We start from the raw sequence: 18,873 nt of genomic DNA, 5'->3' as shown, positions 1-18,873 counted from the left end.
CAACAAAGGGATAAATAAATTGATTGTGAACAACAGACTTAGCAAACCAAATATGTCATGATTCTTTATATTGGTCTGGAATTATGTTACATATACTAGTGAAATTCAGTATGGTAGTCAGGATATGCTTGTGGGAGGAACATAATATGTGAAGTGGTGAGTAGTGTAATGTAGTATGGCTGTTAAAATATATAACTTGGTATGGAGTGTAATGTAGTAGTCAGAGAATGTAGTGTAGAGTGTAATGTAGCAGATAGAATGAGTGGACTATCATCATTATTATTTAATGTCCGTTTTCCATGCTGGCATGAGTTAGACCAGGGCTGGCCAACTTGAGACCTGCAGGCTGCAGAATTTCATCTTGCGGCTCACTTGATACTTTCTTGCAATGGGTTTATTTAAATGAGCATTTTCAAAATTTTATCAAAAATTAAAAAAAAAAAGATACTACTGTTTCTGCAACAATCATTCATTCATTATTGTAATAATAGCACGAGAAAGCAAAATGCTTTCAATTCTGTCAGCATACTAGCAGCCCTCAAAAAACTTTCTGTGATTAAAGTGACCCGCATTGTAATTCAAGTGTTTTGGCATGGTTTTTATGACTGGATGCTCTTCCTAACACCAGTCACCTTACATAGTAGACTGAATGGCACCAGCACTGGCAAGGTCTGCTGTGGCATGGTTTTTACAGGTTTTTCTCAATGCCGACCACTTTATAGAGCGGCCTGGGTGCTTTTTATGTAGAACCAGGACTGGCAAGGTCTATTTTGGCATGGTTCTTACAGTTGGACGCCCTTTCTTAATGCCAGCCACTTTACATGGCACCAGCACCGATGAGGAATAAAAGGGAAGTTAATCAGAACACATGGCATGCGGTAGCTGGCATGTCTGAAATGTAATGAGGTTTAATAGCCAGTTTGTGTTGAGTGTAGTGTGCTAATCAATATGATGTGGTAAAAGAGTAGAGTGAAGATATTGGGGAATATTGTGGGGGTGATGTGTATTGCAGCAATTAGTCAGGCAGTCAAGGTATGTTGTAGATGGAATATAAGGGACAGTTTGGTCAACTTGTGTAGAATGAAATAAGGTTGTATAAAATTTATACACCCACTCTGGCATTATTATGCTAACCAGCTGAAGTTAACTTTGTCCAACAACTCTTCGGGTTGATTAAATGAAAGACAAAAACCAACCGGGAGTTGGTTTTTGCTTATGTCAGAAAATTTGTGGCCTTATGCTTATGTCAGAAAACATTAAGCCAATTAGTTATCTTCATATACACAGAAATGTATAAGAATTTCAAATATTCTCAAAATTGTAGAAGCACTGATGAACCACAATTATGTCAATATATTTGGGAGGTCAGTTATATAACAACCTTTTACAACAATACTCAACTAAAACTCAATGTGACAATGAAAGACAGAGACCCGACTTTTAAGCCCAAAACAGATTTGATTTTTACACGGGATCAGTTTTTACTACAAATAATATATATATATATATATATATATAAATAAAACACTATTTCATAGTGATCACTTTAACTTACATCTCTCTCTTGCATGAGAAGATGACCTTCAGCGGCATATAACTGATCTGTGGCTTCAAGAAATTTCTTTTCAAATGCTTCTTGATAAATCTGAAATGGGAAAAAGTCCATATATAATATAATATATATATATAAAAAAAAAAAAAACAACAAACAAACACACACACACACACACACACAAGCAGTTTTAAAGATTAACATATTTGATTTTCATATATCTCAAACTTGTAAATTTGAGGAGTACAAAATTTCAATAGATAATTTTGAGGAATGCCTCTAAATATGAGAGAAATACACAGGGTAAACACAGAAATAGACATAGAGACAAGTTGACAAGTGTGGATATAGATATAATGGAATAAGACATGACAGAAAGACACAGGCATACAGAGATATAGACAGCCATAAAATGAGTTATAAGAGATAGGAAAAGAGAGAGAGAGATAAGCAGACACACACACACACACATGTACATATATATATATATATATATATATATATATATATATATATATATATATATAGATAGATAGATAGATAGATAGATAGATAGATATAGATATATATAGATAGATAGATATATAGATATAGACAAAACATGGAAAGAGAGAAAGTAGGGTAGAAATACAAAAATAATATGGTAATCATATACTGGAGATGGAGATACACCAGAGCGAGACAGATACTATGTTAAAAACACGTCATCAAATCTACAAGGAAATTGTTAATTGTCTATTGACTTGTGTGTTCTGTTTCAGGTGTTATGTGTGATGAGAAATATGCATCAGATACAGAACTCACCTGTAGATCAGAGAGCATTCTCAATAAGCTTTTCAGTAGTTGTCTGTCCACAGCCTCACCAGCTCGTTCTCGTTCGATCAGCTGGAGTAGACCACTAACTGTCTTTGCCTGGACAACTTGGTGACTAATGATATGTGTCCTAAACAGATCCAAACCCATGTCCCTAAAAAGCAGAAAATTATACAAATGACTTTGTTTGAATTCACCTGTGTCACTGGTAGAGATAATCATACCTACAACAGATATCTGGTCCAAATATTTTACCTGTTCTATGATAAAAGTGACCAGATCCAACCTCTCATACTTACCCTATAATGTCATTCTAAAAATATACAAACACATCGTTGAAATCTTGAAGCTACAAGATAATGCGTGATTAATTCAAAACAATGCAAAAAAATAAGTATTATATTTGATAAAGTCATCTGAATGCTAAATGGTTAAACTCAATTTCAACCTCAATTGTATTTTCTGGACTACATATAGACAATATTATATAACCACAAATGACAAGACATTGGAGGAAGGGTGTTGAATAACAAGATGGGCAGTATTCATAACATTCTGTTCATCCTCCAAGACTAGTGAAGCAAAAAGGAGGAAGAAACCACATCTTGAATTGTTGTTGTTTAAGCCCAAAGTTATCCTTTATAGAGTAAGGCTAGCTGTGATCAAAAGTGTTCTACCCATAACCAAAGAAAATCAAACATTTCCAACAGCACCAACTTTGCTCAATCATGAGGATTCAAAGGAGGGACTACATTACCAATGAAGAGGTTCTGCTCCAGTCTGGGCTACCTAGCATTGAAACCACGATGGCACACCACCACCTCCAATGGTCAGGGCACATCATATGTATGCCTCAAATGTGCCTCAACCATCAATTCCTCTTTGTGGAGTTTAGGCTTCAGGCACCAGACCACATAATGCCCCCAAATACTGTTTCCAAGACCAGCTAAAGGTCACTAACTCCCACTGCTCTATCGACCTAAATTACCCGAGAGACAATAACCAAGGACTGCCCAAAGTGGTGGCATGTTATTACTGAGGGAACAGACCTGATGGAAAATAACAAATGTCAAGAAGCAGAGATCAGGTGTCAAAGATGCAAAGAGCAACTTGCACTTCCTCACCTGTTCCCATCAACTCTCCTGATAAACGCCCTCAGCTTTTCTATACCACCCTTGGCCTGAACAGCCACCTGAGACACCAGCACCCTTCACACCCATCAAAATGAAAAGGCTCGATCACTAGCTATAGATCTGCTACTTGGATAAGAGTTGATACCGATGATGATAGCTAAGACTATATCCTTTCTTTAGGGTAGCAAAGTGAAATTCAAGTAAGATTTATTAGTTATTTCTAGCAGATCAAAAGGTAGAGGCTGTAGTAAGAAGTTCATCAAGATGTCAAGTTATCATCAGACCCAGAGACTTGGTCCATGTGTTCGCAATAGAGCAGATTCCACTACTTAAAGCAAGCTTCTTAACTACAGAGCCACACCTTTACACTATCTTTTTTCTCTCTTTTCAGTGTATCTGAAATTGCATTATCCAATGTATCCAAACACTACTTAAGATGTTAGGGAATGGTTTGAAAGAGATTTGACTGCTATTGAGTAATTACCAAGAAGGTTCCTCAGTTGTTGTCACCATGCCCACCATTTTTAACAAGCACACAAGATCTGTAGCTATAATTACCTGAACACAACACTGACACTTAACCCTCTAGTATTCAAACTGGCCATATCAGGCCCAAATATTCTACCTGTTTTGTGTTTTAAATGACTAGATCAGGTCTTGCACACCTACCCTACAATGTCATCATCATCAAAATCTCAAAGCTACGAGATAATGTATGATAAATTCTAAACCAATGTAAATAAATAAACATTACATTTGACAGGGGAATCCGAATGCTAAAAGGTTAAATATTCATCTGATCAAACCTTGCTAGACTTAACTGCTCCATGCCCTCCCATTTTAATACCCATACAATATCTGTCATCAATGTGAGAACAAAAAGAAGTTCAATTTTTCAGATTTTCTTATTTAAGAAACTCATTGCTCTTAAGACAAAAAGCATGTAAAGAGGATAAAAAATCCCCACAAAAACTAACTCTTTCTTTAAAAACTACAAACTGTTTAACCCTTTCATTACTAAAACCAGCTGCAGCCAGCAGAGAAATTTTCTGGTTTATGTTACCAGCCTTGTTGAAAACAGACAAAATAACGTAAAAGTTAGAGTTGTTTTATGAAACCAGTGATTTGAAATATAGTAACAAAAGGGTTAACTCACCATATAGAAAGTACAGCGGAGTTTTGTAACACATAGGTTCGGTCTAAGAACAAGAAAATACTTCGGATCATGATCTGAAAATAAAGAATATTAATAAATTCCAAACTCCATCCAAGATGAAAAATTGTGTGAAACTGTTCATAAAGAAAAGAAAAAAGAACCCAAGAGGGAATATTCTTAAAAATTAGGTTTTAACAGACATACATTCAAACTGATCAAATATTGGTTTTAATCCTTATAAGATGATGAACTAATCTATCACTCTACTACTTTTTGTACAGAGCAGAAGATTTGGTCTTAAAGAATACATTGTTAAAGAATCCCTAAGTCAGAAAAAAATATGCACTTGTACATTTGAACAGGTATATTAATCAAACTATACAGTATTACAGATCCATTTCAGCCAATCTTAGCAATAAGTTTCACACTGAGCATTAAATAACTATTTATTAGATAACACACTGAGTATTAAATAACTGGATATTAATCTATTTATTTAATATCCAGGGTGAAACTAACTGGTAAGATAGGGTGAAATGGATCTATAATGCATACTTTGTTTAATATATACCTTATATACCTATACCTATATATATATATATTATATATATATATACATACACACACATCTTGTTTCAGTCTTTACATTGTAGCCATGCTGGGGCACTGCCTCAAAGAATTGTAGTCAAACAAATTGGCCCTAGTTCTTTTTAAGCCAAACCACAACACTTTTCTTTCATTTGTACATCTATTCCAATATGTGAATGTGTGATATATTTCATTGTGTGTGGTATATATAAATACACACACAACCTTCTATTACATGCAAAATAGTTTATTAAATGAGGAAAAATGCCTATTAACTGACACTGAACTCCCAGATTTATTAGATCATTTGTGGAGTAAGAAAGGCAGAAGTTTAAAGTTTCTCTTTGTCAACACTGTATACAAGAAATATATAACTGTCTTGATTAAAAGACTGAGTGACAACAGAATAAGTCCTGCTCACAGAGTGACAAATTCTAAGGTACATTCAAAAGTTTATGCAGATTAAAATGATAATTTAAGCTGATTTAGTCAGCTCAACCATCATGGTTTGCTGAAAACTGAAGTGGCATTTTCTCAGTTCCTAATTCTAGATAACTTAGTGAAGGGACTGATCCATATAACACAACAGAATGTTCCTGATTAGGGTAGGGTTATATGCAGAGTAATAAGAGGTAGGAGATTTAAGTTAGAACTGCTTATGGTTTTCCTGAAAGTTTGAGTTATTTAACAACTAACTAAAAATAAAGGTTACAATTTTTGGAATCATTCACAACTTATTTTTAAGGTGGACTTTTTCTAGGTTTTGTTCACAAATTGTAATTAGAGTTTTATTCCTGGATGTTTGTACAGTACCACATTGGATTAGGACAGGGATCCTTATTTCTTAAACAAAAGATAAAAATGTTTATTGTTATGGAATAAAATATATGACGACTGAAAATCAAACTGATCAAAATATAGTGTAAATATCAATAATCCAAACAGTTATGAATTCATAAAATAAACACTTCAGATGTAAGTTAAAAAGAAAATACAAGACTACATTTCACAAGTTTACTTACCATCTGCCGACAATGGTCCTGCCAGCAATTGTTTATTGCCTTCAAGAACATTTCATAACCCATGGTTTTTGTAAGATAGTTAAGGAAGACATTACCACCATAATCATTCAGATACATTTTTTTCTGAATGTAAAAATGTTTTACAATATAAAATTATAGACATGTAACTAAATAAAAGTACATAAATCAATTTCTTCATCTGTCACACTCACACGCAACGTATGCAAACAGAAATAAAGTAATTTGAGGGTGATTGTAAAGGTTGAGTTCTAGACAATTGCATCAGTGTTTCTTTTTTAGTATCCTAGTCATTTGGAACACAGGTATGCCAATTGTGGGTCACCCTTCATAAGAAGCTTAAATGAATTTTGGATACCATGACACCATTGCTCTAAACTGACGTCAGTTCTAGACAAGTAGTTTGTTGTTCAGTTATGGACATTCCAAGATGCAATGGAAAATGTTGCTGAAATTCTGAATGCACTTGTAACACTTGGTTGGCCAACAAATTCAACTTCAAAGCATGCAATGAATTCATGGCATAAGTATTGCAGATGCAGGCATGACTCTGTGGCTAGAAAGTTTGCCTCCCAACCACATGGTTTTGGGTTCAGTCCCACTGGACAAGTATCTTCTATTATGGCCATGGGCCAACCAAAGCCTTGAATGGATTTGGTAAAGAGAAACTGAAAGTAGCCAAGAGAGAGAAAGAGTGGTACATGTGTGCGTGTGTCTCTCTCTCCTTGTTTTAATATAACATGATGGTTGTAAAGGAATGTCAGTCATTTCTAATATTCTGCAAAAACATGTCTGACAATGGAGAAATATTATCCTGGTTGGAAACAGGTAAGGGTTGGAAACAAAAAAAGGACATCTGGCCAGAGAAAATCTGCCTCAAATAAACTCCATCCAAATCATGCAACCATCAAAAAATGGATATTAAAAAAGATGAATGATGATGATGATGTAACAGAATATTTTTTTTGCTACTTTTTCAGGTAATAGTTACATACAGTACAGCAAATGTCCAGAGATCATCAATACCTGGGACATTTGCTCAAGACACAAATACCCTTGTGTCAAGTTTGGGTGCAGGAATTGAGAAAGAAATTGGTCTTAGTTTCTTGTTAGTAGTATCTACTAGAGAGACAACTAATGTATTTATAAAATATGCAATGGGTATATCTAATGCACCCCAATTAAAGCAGCACATGATCAGAAAAACTAGTTTTAATGCATTAAAGCATGTACTATAGACCTGACTTTGCATAAAGGACCTGGGATTGATTTCTTTGGAGACATTTTATTAGAGAAAAAGTGCAGCTTATATGCTAACAAATATAGAACATTGATTCAAACAGATCATATGACTGGATGAGTGAAAAAAAGAGAGCAACATAAACATAATTGAGTGTTAGGGTTAATTAAATTAAAAGTAGAAGATTGAAAATTATCACACAAAAACGTTTCACAAACAAAGAAACACAAGAGAGACTTAAAGTGTACTGCAGATGCTGATATAGAAACATGGAAATTAAAAGGAAAACTTTTGTAAGAATAGTATTGTTTAGTCCTACATCAGACTTAATCACAGAGATCTTATCAACAAAGACACTCTGAGACCATCCTGTCATTTTCTAGAGAGTGTGTATACTTTTTGTAAACATTGCAGGTTGTGGTCAGGAAGATATTAGTGCTATTTCTAGCAGCAAATCAAGCAACTGTGTAAAGGCATTTTCATTTGTTGTTATTGTTGCTGGTCCTCTTAGACTTATCCAGTGTTTTTTTTTTATTACTTCTTAATTAAAAAAAAAAAAAAAGGAATAGCAACACCCATGATTTTCAAAGGAGATTGGTGAGAGAAAGGCATTCTAAGACTGAAGATCTGGTCCAACTTCTTGAAAAGTCAACTCTGATAAAAACCCTGAAAGACCAGCTAGTAGTATTAAATCAGATGGTGGCTTAAGAAAATAGTGGGATTTAATGAGGGCTATTTGGCTGTTATTTCTTGTAGGTTGAGCAATGATATAGAAGCACTTTTGTTTTTGTGGTTCTAAGGATAGACCATCTAAGTCATTTTAGTCAAGATCATAGTTAAGACCACATTGTCTTTCACTCCAAGCTATATTACTCAGTGTATTTTCTTTTATAAGACAATAGAGTGTGGATTGAGGGAGATATGCCTGGTATTTTTTTTAGCAGATTCAGAGATCTCCATGAAGGTTTCCACACTGGCTTGTTGAAGTGATGGTAGAGGTGTTTTATTGCCTTATAGTAGGTAAGGAAAATGTAATACACACACACACATGTATAAAAATGCCTGTAGGTTTATATCTTAATAGCCCCTGAATCCTCACTACCTATTCCAAAGAAATGCTCTGACCTCTGTTGTTGCAGAAACTGAAGCCATGTCATCACAGATCAAAGACACCTATTCCTAGGCAGCCTAATATGTAGCTACATAGTTATTAGGTAGCAATCTTATTACATAGCCAGATTACTTCAGTAATAGCTTTTCTTATGGAAACATTTTTATGGTATTTGTAACACCTATAGTATAAACAATAAACACTACATTTCAAAAAACTTCGAGTCTGTATGCATTTTAGATTTTAGGAACCCTTTTCCCAGAAATAGAATTGGTCCTGGATATATTGAGAGAATAAAGGCAATGTACATTCTAAGTCAGTAACTGATATCCTGCAAATTCCAGATTATGCTTCCAAATGCTATAGAAGCTACTGAGACCTCTCTTCTCACATTTTCTGATCCAACTTGCACTATACTGCCAGGAATATCAAATCTAGCCATGTGTTCTTCTTCAGCACCATCCTTACTAAGTGACAGGACACTATGTCTATGACCTATTTTTTTTACATGCTTCAGTTAACAGTTTAATGGATATTTTCAAGTTGTCAATGGACTTTTAGAGATGTGTTGTCAGGATATATTAAAAAATATTTGGAGCTAGCATCATTTAGTAGTTTACCCAAATCAATTTTTACATGAGAAATTCCATGAAGATAAGGAAAAGAATGCAAGTGTATAGACACAAATGTACATATCTGTGTGTGTGTGTGTGTGTACAGACACACGTGCATGTCTGTATATATCTGCACATATTTATATACACGTTATATTATGCTCATTTTCCATGCTAGCATGAGTTAAATAGGTCATCACAGACTGAGTCTCTTCCCAGTCAAAATTACTTGCCTTCTAAAATGAGTTAGAAGACCAAATCTTACAGGAACATTACATTTCTGACATGTTTTCTATGGCTGAATGCTGTTGCTATCAACAAAACCTTACAGAGTATTCTAGGTGCATTTTATTGTAGTACCAACAGTAAAGAGGTTGTCATGTTCTCAGCAACACTAAAGGGTTCTCATGGCCCTACATCATCTCCACTCTTTTGTCAACCACTTTTACAAAGTGTATATACTAGGTGCATAGAGCACCATCATTAGTGGGGTTGCCTTGCACACTTTAAGACTGTAAGGTCCCAATATGTAGAAGTACTAAGTTGAGTCCTCACTACTCTATGAGCTGTTTGTTAAAAGCATAGACTGAGGAGGTGAATAGCAAAGATATTGAAGATATGAGAGACCAGATAAGTGGTTGGAGCGAGTGAGTATATGATGGTAAAAACAGTGATAGAGTCGAGAGGTGGAAAGTATGATAACAGAAAGAGTGAAAAGGTAGTAGGGAATGCCAACTTTAGTTACACCAGTAGCATTATGTAGGAAATAGACAGAGGGTGTATGAGAGGTAGGAGAGGCAGAAGATACAGACTTTTCTATTGGGTTAGAGACCCAAAATGTAGCTGTCCCCTAGTTTCACCATCACTGCCAGTTTTTAATGATTTTACATTTTTCTTGTCTACATCACCATGTTTATAAAGAGAGGTGGGTTTTCTCTAACAGTGAACACAAAATCTACCTTTTCTCTTAGCCAGGCTATGATTTCACTATTTATACACAATCACATACACACATATATAGATATCCATACACAAACACACACACATGACAAGCTTCCATTTCCTGTCTATCAAATTTCATTTACAAGACACTGGTCAACTTGCTATTCAAATGGAAGATACCAGTCCATACACCAAAACAAATTCTCAGCTATGTAGTTCCAAAGCAAACTTCTTAATGGCACAGCCATGCCTGCACCTACATTTTGACATATGCGTGTGAGTATATACATAGGCTAGCATGGAAGGCAGACATTAAACGATGATGATAAATGATATATACACACACACACACACACACACACACGGTGCTATGTAAAAAGCACTCAGTCCACTCTGGAAGGTGGGTGGTGCTCAGAAGGACATCCAACTGTAAAAACCCTAGTGAAGCCTAGTTCAGTCTTCTGCTTAGCAAGCCCCTGTCAAACCATCCAACTTATGCCACCATTGAGAACGGATGGTTTAAATGATGATGATGATCACACACATACATACATATACACACAGGCACGTGTGTGTAATGTATATCTCATTTGGCTTTGACAACATCATCTGGGTTGCTCATTCTATTCTAATTTGTTCACAGACTATTTGTTCATAGACTATTTCCAATGGTAAATCAGTCACTTTCAAATTGACAGTTACACATATTTTGTTTAGGTTTCTTTGAAAGACACACTTTGTCATCCATCTTGATCTGGAGCAAAGGTACAACCATGCCACATATCTGTATTTCAAGGTTTCAAGAAAGCTCATTATTGGTAATTCACATTGTATCATCTTACATTTTCTTTTGATCTTTTGGTATTATTACAAAATCAGCCACATGTATAAAATGACTGAAACTTATCTCTGAGATGATTCCAATTCTAAGTTATACATTATTAAGCATTCTCACATTCCACAAAATGAGAAATGCTGCCAGGATATTCTTAACATTCTGCCTAGGACTGAGGGCCACTGTTCAACTGTACAGCCACTGAGACTAATAGACTAAAAATGTACTTGGGTACTTGCTAAAAACTTCCCTAAAGAGAGAACGTTCAAAGTGGTCTCCATTATGAATCTTAATTTTTACTAACAACACACTGCTAAAACATTCAGTTTCTTGCCTTCAAACTGCCATGGACTGCCACTTCTAGATACTCAGACAACTGCTGATGCTCAGTACTCATCTCTTTGTCTAAGTTTGGTCTGTCAGCCAAGACAGTGTATTAGATGAGGCTAGGAATTTCAGGACCCTTCTTGGAGACACTACAATAGACATGGATGAGACCAATGCAAGTTAGGTCCGCCATAGAGCTAGATGCTAACCAGTATGACTGGTAAGCTACTAAATGGCTACATCTATAGGCAGTGTTAAGAGTGGAAATATACATACCCCAAAATCTACATGTAATCCCTACACTGTAAAATGAGCGCATAAGAAAAGCTTTTCACAGGACTTGTGTCATTACAGAAACAATTGATGTCAGGTCACTTGAGTGCTACTGTTAACATGAACTGTTGTATGGTCAGGTCGTAGGTGACTAAACTGACACCTCCACTAGACTTGCTTGGTGAGTGGGGTTGCTAGAAACCCAGCAGGACGAAAAGCAAGATCTGTCAAAAGGACGGATGAACCTAGCGTAGGTTCAACGATTATCTAGCAATAGCATAAGGACTCAGAAATTCTGGGTTAGTGTCTGGTGTTCTAAGAGTGACAACTGGGATTGAAGCACTCCATAGCTTTTGCTAAAGCATGTCTCTAGAACCCACTTCATCCCCAGGTAATGTTCACTCTAATAATCAGCAGTGAGTCAGTCAGTAAATCCTCTGTGATGATTGACAATTAACAGCAAGATGAGCTGTTATGGATCACACTATCTCAAAGTGTGTACGCAAGTGACTGGAGGCTAAATGTGAACTTGTATTTTCACTGAAACTCTGAACATGAACTCTACATCTCAATGGTTACTACAGCCATGGCAGCCACACTATTGAATGAAGTCAGCATCCATAAGGAACATGGTGAACTTGCTGGTCAAAGCTAGCTCAACTCAACTTGGGTGAATGCCACCACAAGTACAAATATTACTGAAGCAATAGGAAGAAAGAGACTAAAATGGTCCAGTCATATAAAGACGGTTACCTAATAATTGTTGGCATTCATCCAAGACTACCCAAACACATGACCATGTGACAGACCACCTAATGAATGGGTCTTTCAGATCCATGACGATATAGAGTTACCATATAAAACAATGGAAGTCAGAGGACCCATTTGAAGTGGGTGGTGATAGTCCAGCTAACAGGAGAGGATGAGTGTTTAGACAAGTTTAAGTGATTAACCCTTTCGCTACCAACCTGGCTGAAACCGGCTCTGGCTCTGGTACAAATGTCTTGTTTTCATAAGTTTTGAATTAAAATCTTCCACCAAACCTTAGTCACAATTTATGTTCCTAACACAAGCTGAATGATAACTAAGTTATTTTACTAAATTCTTTGTTATAGTTAAAGTAATAGAAAGAGACAGAGAGCATCTCAAAATAAATACAGTAACGAAAGGTTTAAGATATGTGTGTGTGTGTGTATATACACACACATACATCTGTAGAAACACAATGCCATCAATTGAAATGCAATGTTATATATTTTCAGTATTGACTATAAATAACTGATCTCTTCACTTGAAGGCCTTGAACTTTAAAAGGACTTTTGCTACGTTGGAATTAACAATAAATGCACCAAGCTCTCTCTGTAACTATGGATGGTAATAAGTTATCAGTTAAAAAGGAAAAGAAAATTCAAATAACAACATTGTAACTGGAGTCATTCAAACATGTTGAGTGGGCCAGCATAGGGTACACTGATATGTGTATTAGCAAAGAAAGCCTGAGGAAGGTTTCAAATATATCTAACTCATACTAGCATATTTTATACATGTCTCAGCACACTAATTTCAAGCAGACACATACACATGAGTGAGATAAATATAAAGCATGGTTAATGCTAACTAAAAACACACACCCACATCACACTTTTGAGCTGAATATTAATATGAAGCTTCTAATGTGAGAGTTACTATGTTCTCCAAGTACAGCTGTTATTGCATGGTTGAGTGGTTAAATGTTGAAAAGCAACTTAACCCAATTGTCAAATATGTGAAATCATCTGGACTAAGCAAGTCAACTATTAATGTTGCTAGCCAAGCAAGAAATATTGTTTTGTGTGATAGGAACTAAATACAGTGAGTCAGCTTGGCATTTATGCAACAAGACTGCCTTATCATAAGGATTTAATGTGTGTGTGTGTAGATGTCTGTGTCCACATCCCTACTCCCAGTCCTTCCAGCCCAGAACCTTGGTCCTCTGAAATACCCTCCCGCACAACTTGCAACTATTTACAAGGGACCTTAACCATGTCAAACTCACAGGCCTGTGAATGTCGTGGAGATGGCTATTTCCTATAATTCCTCCAAACTAATAAAGAACAAAAAGTGTGTGTGCTCATGTACACAGAAGTCCACATACAGAGTAAATCCACATCACAACAGCAATGAGGGAACCACTACAAGATCACACAAACTCCAACAACGAGAAAAAAATAGCAGTCAAATTTCCCTCAAACAATACTGCCTTAAAAAATATGACACACTGGATAATTTAGTCCAGTGCATGAGGGGGAAAATACCCAAAAAACAAAAAAGACTAGACAACCATAGCTGAATTATAAAATTGCTTGGTCAAAGCTAACTGCAGTTAAGCAACAACAAATGCAAGCAAGCACTTTTCAGTCAGAGAAGGACGTCTCCATTCAGTGCTTCACATTTCACTGCACTCAGTTTCTCCCTTCAGTACATGTCCCATTTACATTCACTATTACAGAGTAACCTATAATAAAACACATTTATCACATAGTCTAAAAAAAGAACAAAGATAGACAGACAGCACCAACATAAACAAACAAACAATTTCGTGAATCAAAAAAAAAAAGAAAAAAGGATATCCTAAAAACTGTTGTAGATTAGATTGCACATGGCTTTCACAGACATGTTTTAACTGTTCATAAATTGTAGCAGACATTTTGTGAGAACACAAATTTTCAACTGCCTGATAAAGTTCTTCCAAACAGGATTTTATGGAGTGGCTGTTGTGGATGGCTTCGACAGCCTCTTTCAATTTCTGCCATGTGTCTTGCTGGTAATTCTCCGGCAACTTGGGTTTATCTGAAAATACAAAGGACCATATATAGAATCACAAGTTTATTTCAAGTTTCACACTCATCATCATAATTTAAAGATAAACAAATGTAAATGTAAAGGAATGTTTTGTTTAGACTCCGATCAGCCTAAATATGAAAATCTTAACATTAGAGGCATTCCAGTGTAGTCATCCTATCTTATATTCAGACACTGTACCTCAAGCCACAGTATTCAATATGCTCTTCCTATTTTCAAGAGGATACAGTGCAATTTGAAGGAGATTTGGTTGCTATTTCTAGCAGGACAAGCTCTTGCATAAAAGTTTTTTCAAGCAAGTGCTTGTCCTGCACTTCTATTGATTCAGAGAGCAGGGTTTTAGGTCGATATGTTCACTTCAACAAATTGATTCTATTAAAAAGAACATATCCTCAATGTTCACATTGGTGATTCATGCAAATTTGGGTTTTTGCATATGAATTGTTGGAGAACATTTCAAGAAAGTTTCTCTCTGTAACTAGATGCATGCAATCTCAGTTAATGACCAGCTGTACTGACGAGAGAAAGAAGTGGCATTTATTTTCAACAAACCTAAGTCAAGTACTATGCAAAGCCTAAATATATAAATATGATAGCTGTTACAAGGCTTTAAATTATAACTGTAATTAAATCTGACACAATGCCATGTAGGCTTATTCCTAACATACACAACAAGAATTTATAATAGTGGCAACTTCAACACAATTCCATGACACATTTTCAACTCTCATTTGTGTCATGTATTGTTTAAATCAATAAAAGCTATGAACATCCAAATTTTTCCATTTTCTCCCTCTCCAGGTCAATAGAGTTAATAACCCTGATTACAAATTATCCATCAGAAAATACCTACATTTATTGAATATTCATTTCCTGTATAAGATAAATAGGGTCTTTTTTCTGTTACTTTTGTTTTTTACTATAATCCTTTCAACTAGAAGCACAAGGCCTAAAACTTGGTGGGGATGGGCTAATCGATTACATCGACTCCAGTGTTCAACTGATATTTATTTTATAGACCCCCACCCCCATGAAAGGATGAAAGGAAAAAAGATAAAATAGTAAATTAAGATGCAAATTCAAGGGAGATAATCACAGCAGGTTGTCTTATGTAAGAAAGGCATTGACTGAGTGACATTGAAAAGTCACTAGTTAACAACGTGACAATTAGTAATCATATTTGACTATCCTCAATATTGTACTGATTAATTGAATAAAATAATTTAACAGGCTGCACGCGCACGCAGACGTGTGTATCTAACAGGTAGGTGTAACAACAACAGAGGTTCTGTGGTTCACATAAAAATCAAGGTCAAATCAATATGTCAAACTAGGATTAAATAAACAATCTAAAGAAAAAAAAAAAAAAAAGGAAGATGGTGGGAAGTGTACAGTTTAAGAGCAAGTTGTCTTACTGTGAAATGTCTGTTCATATCTATTAGCTTAACAGCCTTGAGTGTGACCTCTGAAAATTTTAAGTATGAACCTTGGCAATCTTGACTGTAAGAATTGTCTGTCACAGAATTACAGTTAAGCTACAACATTAAACACTAAACTACATTTGTCTTACTCTCAGGAAAACTGGTAACAAAAGAAGTATTCAATCCTTAACACCAGTGCCACCACAATTCCAAAGTTGACAAATTTCAATTTATGACCATGAATAAAATCATTGTATCATGGCCCTACAAACTCATTGCCTGCCTTTAAGAAATGTATCCAGCTCAAGGAATATCACAGCTACTGAATATTGTAGTAAACTTGAACATTTTATAAAATATTTTATCGTTTACTGTTTCAATCATTGGACTGTGACCATACTGGGACCTCCTTGAAGGGTTTAGACTAGGGGTTCTCAACTGGGGTCCACGTAAGATTTTGTAGGGAGCACACAACAAAATAGAAAATTGGGGATCCACAATAATATTTTAAGAGCCCTTGAAAAAATTTTGCTTTCAATGTATGTATTGGAATGTATTTCAAGAAACAGATAGGTTTCTTTCTGTAACATTTTATTTGGTTCAACCCACGGAATTTTGAGAGAAGTTTCTATAAAACTAATTTTTAAACATCAAATGACCAAGAGGGTTAACCAGAACAAAATAATAATCAAAGGGGTCCATAGACTGAAAATGGTTGAGAAACACTGGTTTAGACAAACAGAACCCCAGTACTTATTTTTTTAAAAGTCAATTGCTAAGTTACAAGGAATTAAACAAACCAACACTAGTTGTCAAATGGTGGGGGGGGGCATAAAAGACACACACATACACACACATATACAACAGGCTTCCATACAGTTTCTATCTATCAAATTCATTCTCAAGGCACTGGCTAGCCTAGAACCATAGCAGAAGACACACAGTGGAACTGAACCCAAAAACAAATGATTGCAAAGCAAGCTTTTCAATCGCACAGCCATGTCTGTATTTTATACATTATATTAGCAGTGTTGAATTATGTGAGACAAAGTGTTTGGATTAATTTGGACACTTCTGGCAATAAAATCTATTAATTCTCTACAGCTTCATTTCACAGATCTGAGAGAGAGACACATAGACAGACAGACAGAGATATGAGTTGGAATGCCATTGGTCACAGGTGTGCAAAACTACAATAACAGATGCCAATATTTTTCAGTCACAGCAACATTTCTTCATTTATTTGGCTGTTATTTAACAACTTGAATAAAAAACAAATAGTTACCAAATTAAAGATAACCAAAAACATTATAGTAATTAGCTCTATATCTACTAGCAATTGAAGTAAATACCAGTAATATATTTGGATTGCAGTGATTGTCCAACCCGCCAGAAATAGTAGCCAAACTTCCTTTACATTGTACCTTAGTTTTAAAAAGTATATTTTAAATAATGAAGTCCTAGATGGTGCCTGGATAAAGGATGGCATGTTGACAGTGGAAACACTTTTAATCACAGGTCTGCTCTACCAGATGCTGAGCTGCAGTTCAACAATAATAATAAAGTTGATAACATAAAGGTAATGCTTTAGAGAGAGAGAGAGAGATGCATTTGAATTGAGTGCTAAATCCATAGAACCCAAGCTATTTGGAAGGAGAGTTTTATACTGTAATACATTGCAGTAAGCATGGCTGTGTGGTAAGAAGCTTGCTTCCCAACCACATAATTCTGGGTTCAGTCCTACTGTCTGGCACCTTGGGCAAGTGTCTTCTACTACAGCTTTGGACCAACCAAAGCCTCCTTGGATTTGGTAGACAGAAAATGAAAAGAAGCCTGATGTGTGTGCGCGTGTGACCACCACTTGACAGCTAGTGTTGGCTTGTTTACATCCCTGACTTAGCAGTTAAAAAATCTATAAAACAAATACCAGGCTTTAAAAAAAGTACTGGGATCTGTGCGTTCAACTAAAAGCTCTTCAAGGTGGTACCCCAGTATGGCCACAGTCATGTAAAAAGTTTACAAATCTCTCTTTTTTATATAACATCTACTATGACACATCTAAGTAAATATAACTCGAAAACCCTCCCTCCCTTGCCCAGACATATGACCTGGTAATAACAAATACCTACAACTAAACAATAATTACAAGAGTGTCATAATCTAACAAAAAAAAAGAAAAAAGTAAAGAAGCTTAACAAATATCTATAAACACAATCTATGCTTTATCATAATCTTGCTCAGTTGCTTAACAGTAATAAAATTTGTTTTACATCTAGAGTGGCTCTCACTGCTCAGCATTATTAATAAATTTGTAATCATACTACTTAATTTCGAATGATCATGAAAACCTCACCCTCAATTAACTCTAAATATACTTATTTTCGGATCTTTTCTGTAGATGTCACAGTTTTCTATTTTGTTTTTTAATTGCATTCCAATTGTTTTCAAATTTGGTGTACCGATTCAGTTTTGTAGATTAATTATGAAAATGAAATTCATTTTTGCCATAAATTAATAAATAAAAAGTTAATAGCTTTTTTAAAGTTTGCAAATTTCAGGTAATTTTAGCCAATCAAAAGTCAGACACATTGGGGGCCTGTTTCCATAGTAACAAAGTTGTAGTCTGCTTAAACCACCACCACATGTATTTTCTTTGAGAGGGCCTATTTTCTAGACCTTTGTACTTCCTTTACGTTATTTTTCACCTACATTGTTTTGAGAAACATATTTTCAATTGCTGTTCTATCACTACCTCATTTTCAGAATTCTGAACTGTTTTTTTTTTTCTGGACCTTTTCAACCTAAAAACAAGTATGATTGCAGCTAACTAATTTCACCTTTCAAGTATGATGGAGAAAGTGAAAACCAAAGTTTCTTACTTCCAAAAGAAGGGCGTTATCCCTAAAAGAAAACTGTGTAAAGAGAGACTCACCACCGCATGTATGTTCTTTTAGCCTATGTAATTTCCTCAACAATGAGCCAAACCC

At 35.4% G+C, this 18,873-nt stretch overlaps 1 protein-coding gene across 1 annotated transcript in view; it reads right to left on the bottom strand.

Moving 5' to 3' along the window:
- The window catches only part of LOC115219630 (cullin-4A), a 63,732-nt gene that overhangs the window by 24,034 nt on the left and 20,825 nt on the right, over positions 1 to 18,873 (bottom strand). Inside the window, exons 2-6 of the mRNA XM_029789780.2 lie at positions 14,234 to 14,453; positions 6,265 to 6,334; positions 4,655 to 4,728; positions 2,357 to 2,519; positions 1,556 to 1,645 (exon numbers count right to left, since the gene is read on the bottom strand). Of these exons, the coding sequence (XP_029645640.1) occupies positions 1,556 to 1,645; positions 2,357 to 2,519; positions 4,655 to 4,728; positions 6,265 to 6,334; positions 14,234 to 14,453 (617 nt within the window). The remainder of the gene's footprint in view (positions 1 to 1,555; positions 1,646 to 2,356; positions 2,520 to 4,654; positions 4,729 to 6,264; positions 6,335 to 14,233; positions 14,454 to 18,873) is intronic.

The sequence above is a fragment of the Octopus sinensis genome, linkage group LG15, assembly GCF_006345805.1.
Source record: "Octopus sinensis linkage group LG15, ASM634580v1, whole genome shotgun sequence".
NCBI classification, from domain to species: domain Eukaryota; kingdom Metazoa; phylum Mollusca; class Cephalopoda; order Octopoda; family Octopodidae; genus Octopus; species Octopus sinensis.
This window is presented reverse-complemented; position numbering and strand designations above follow the sequence as displayed.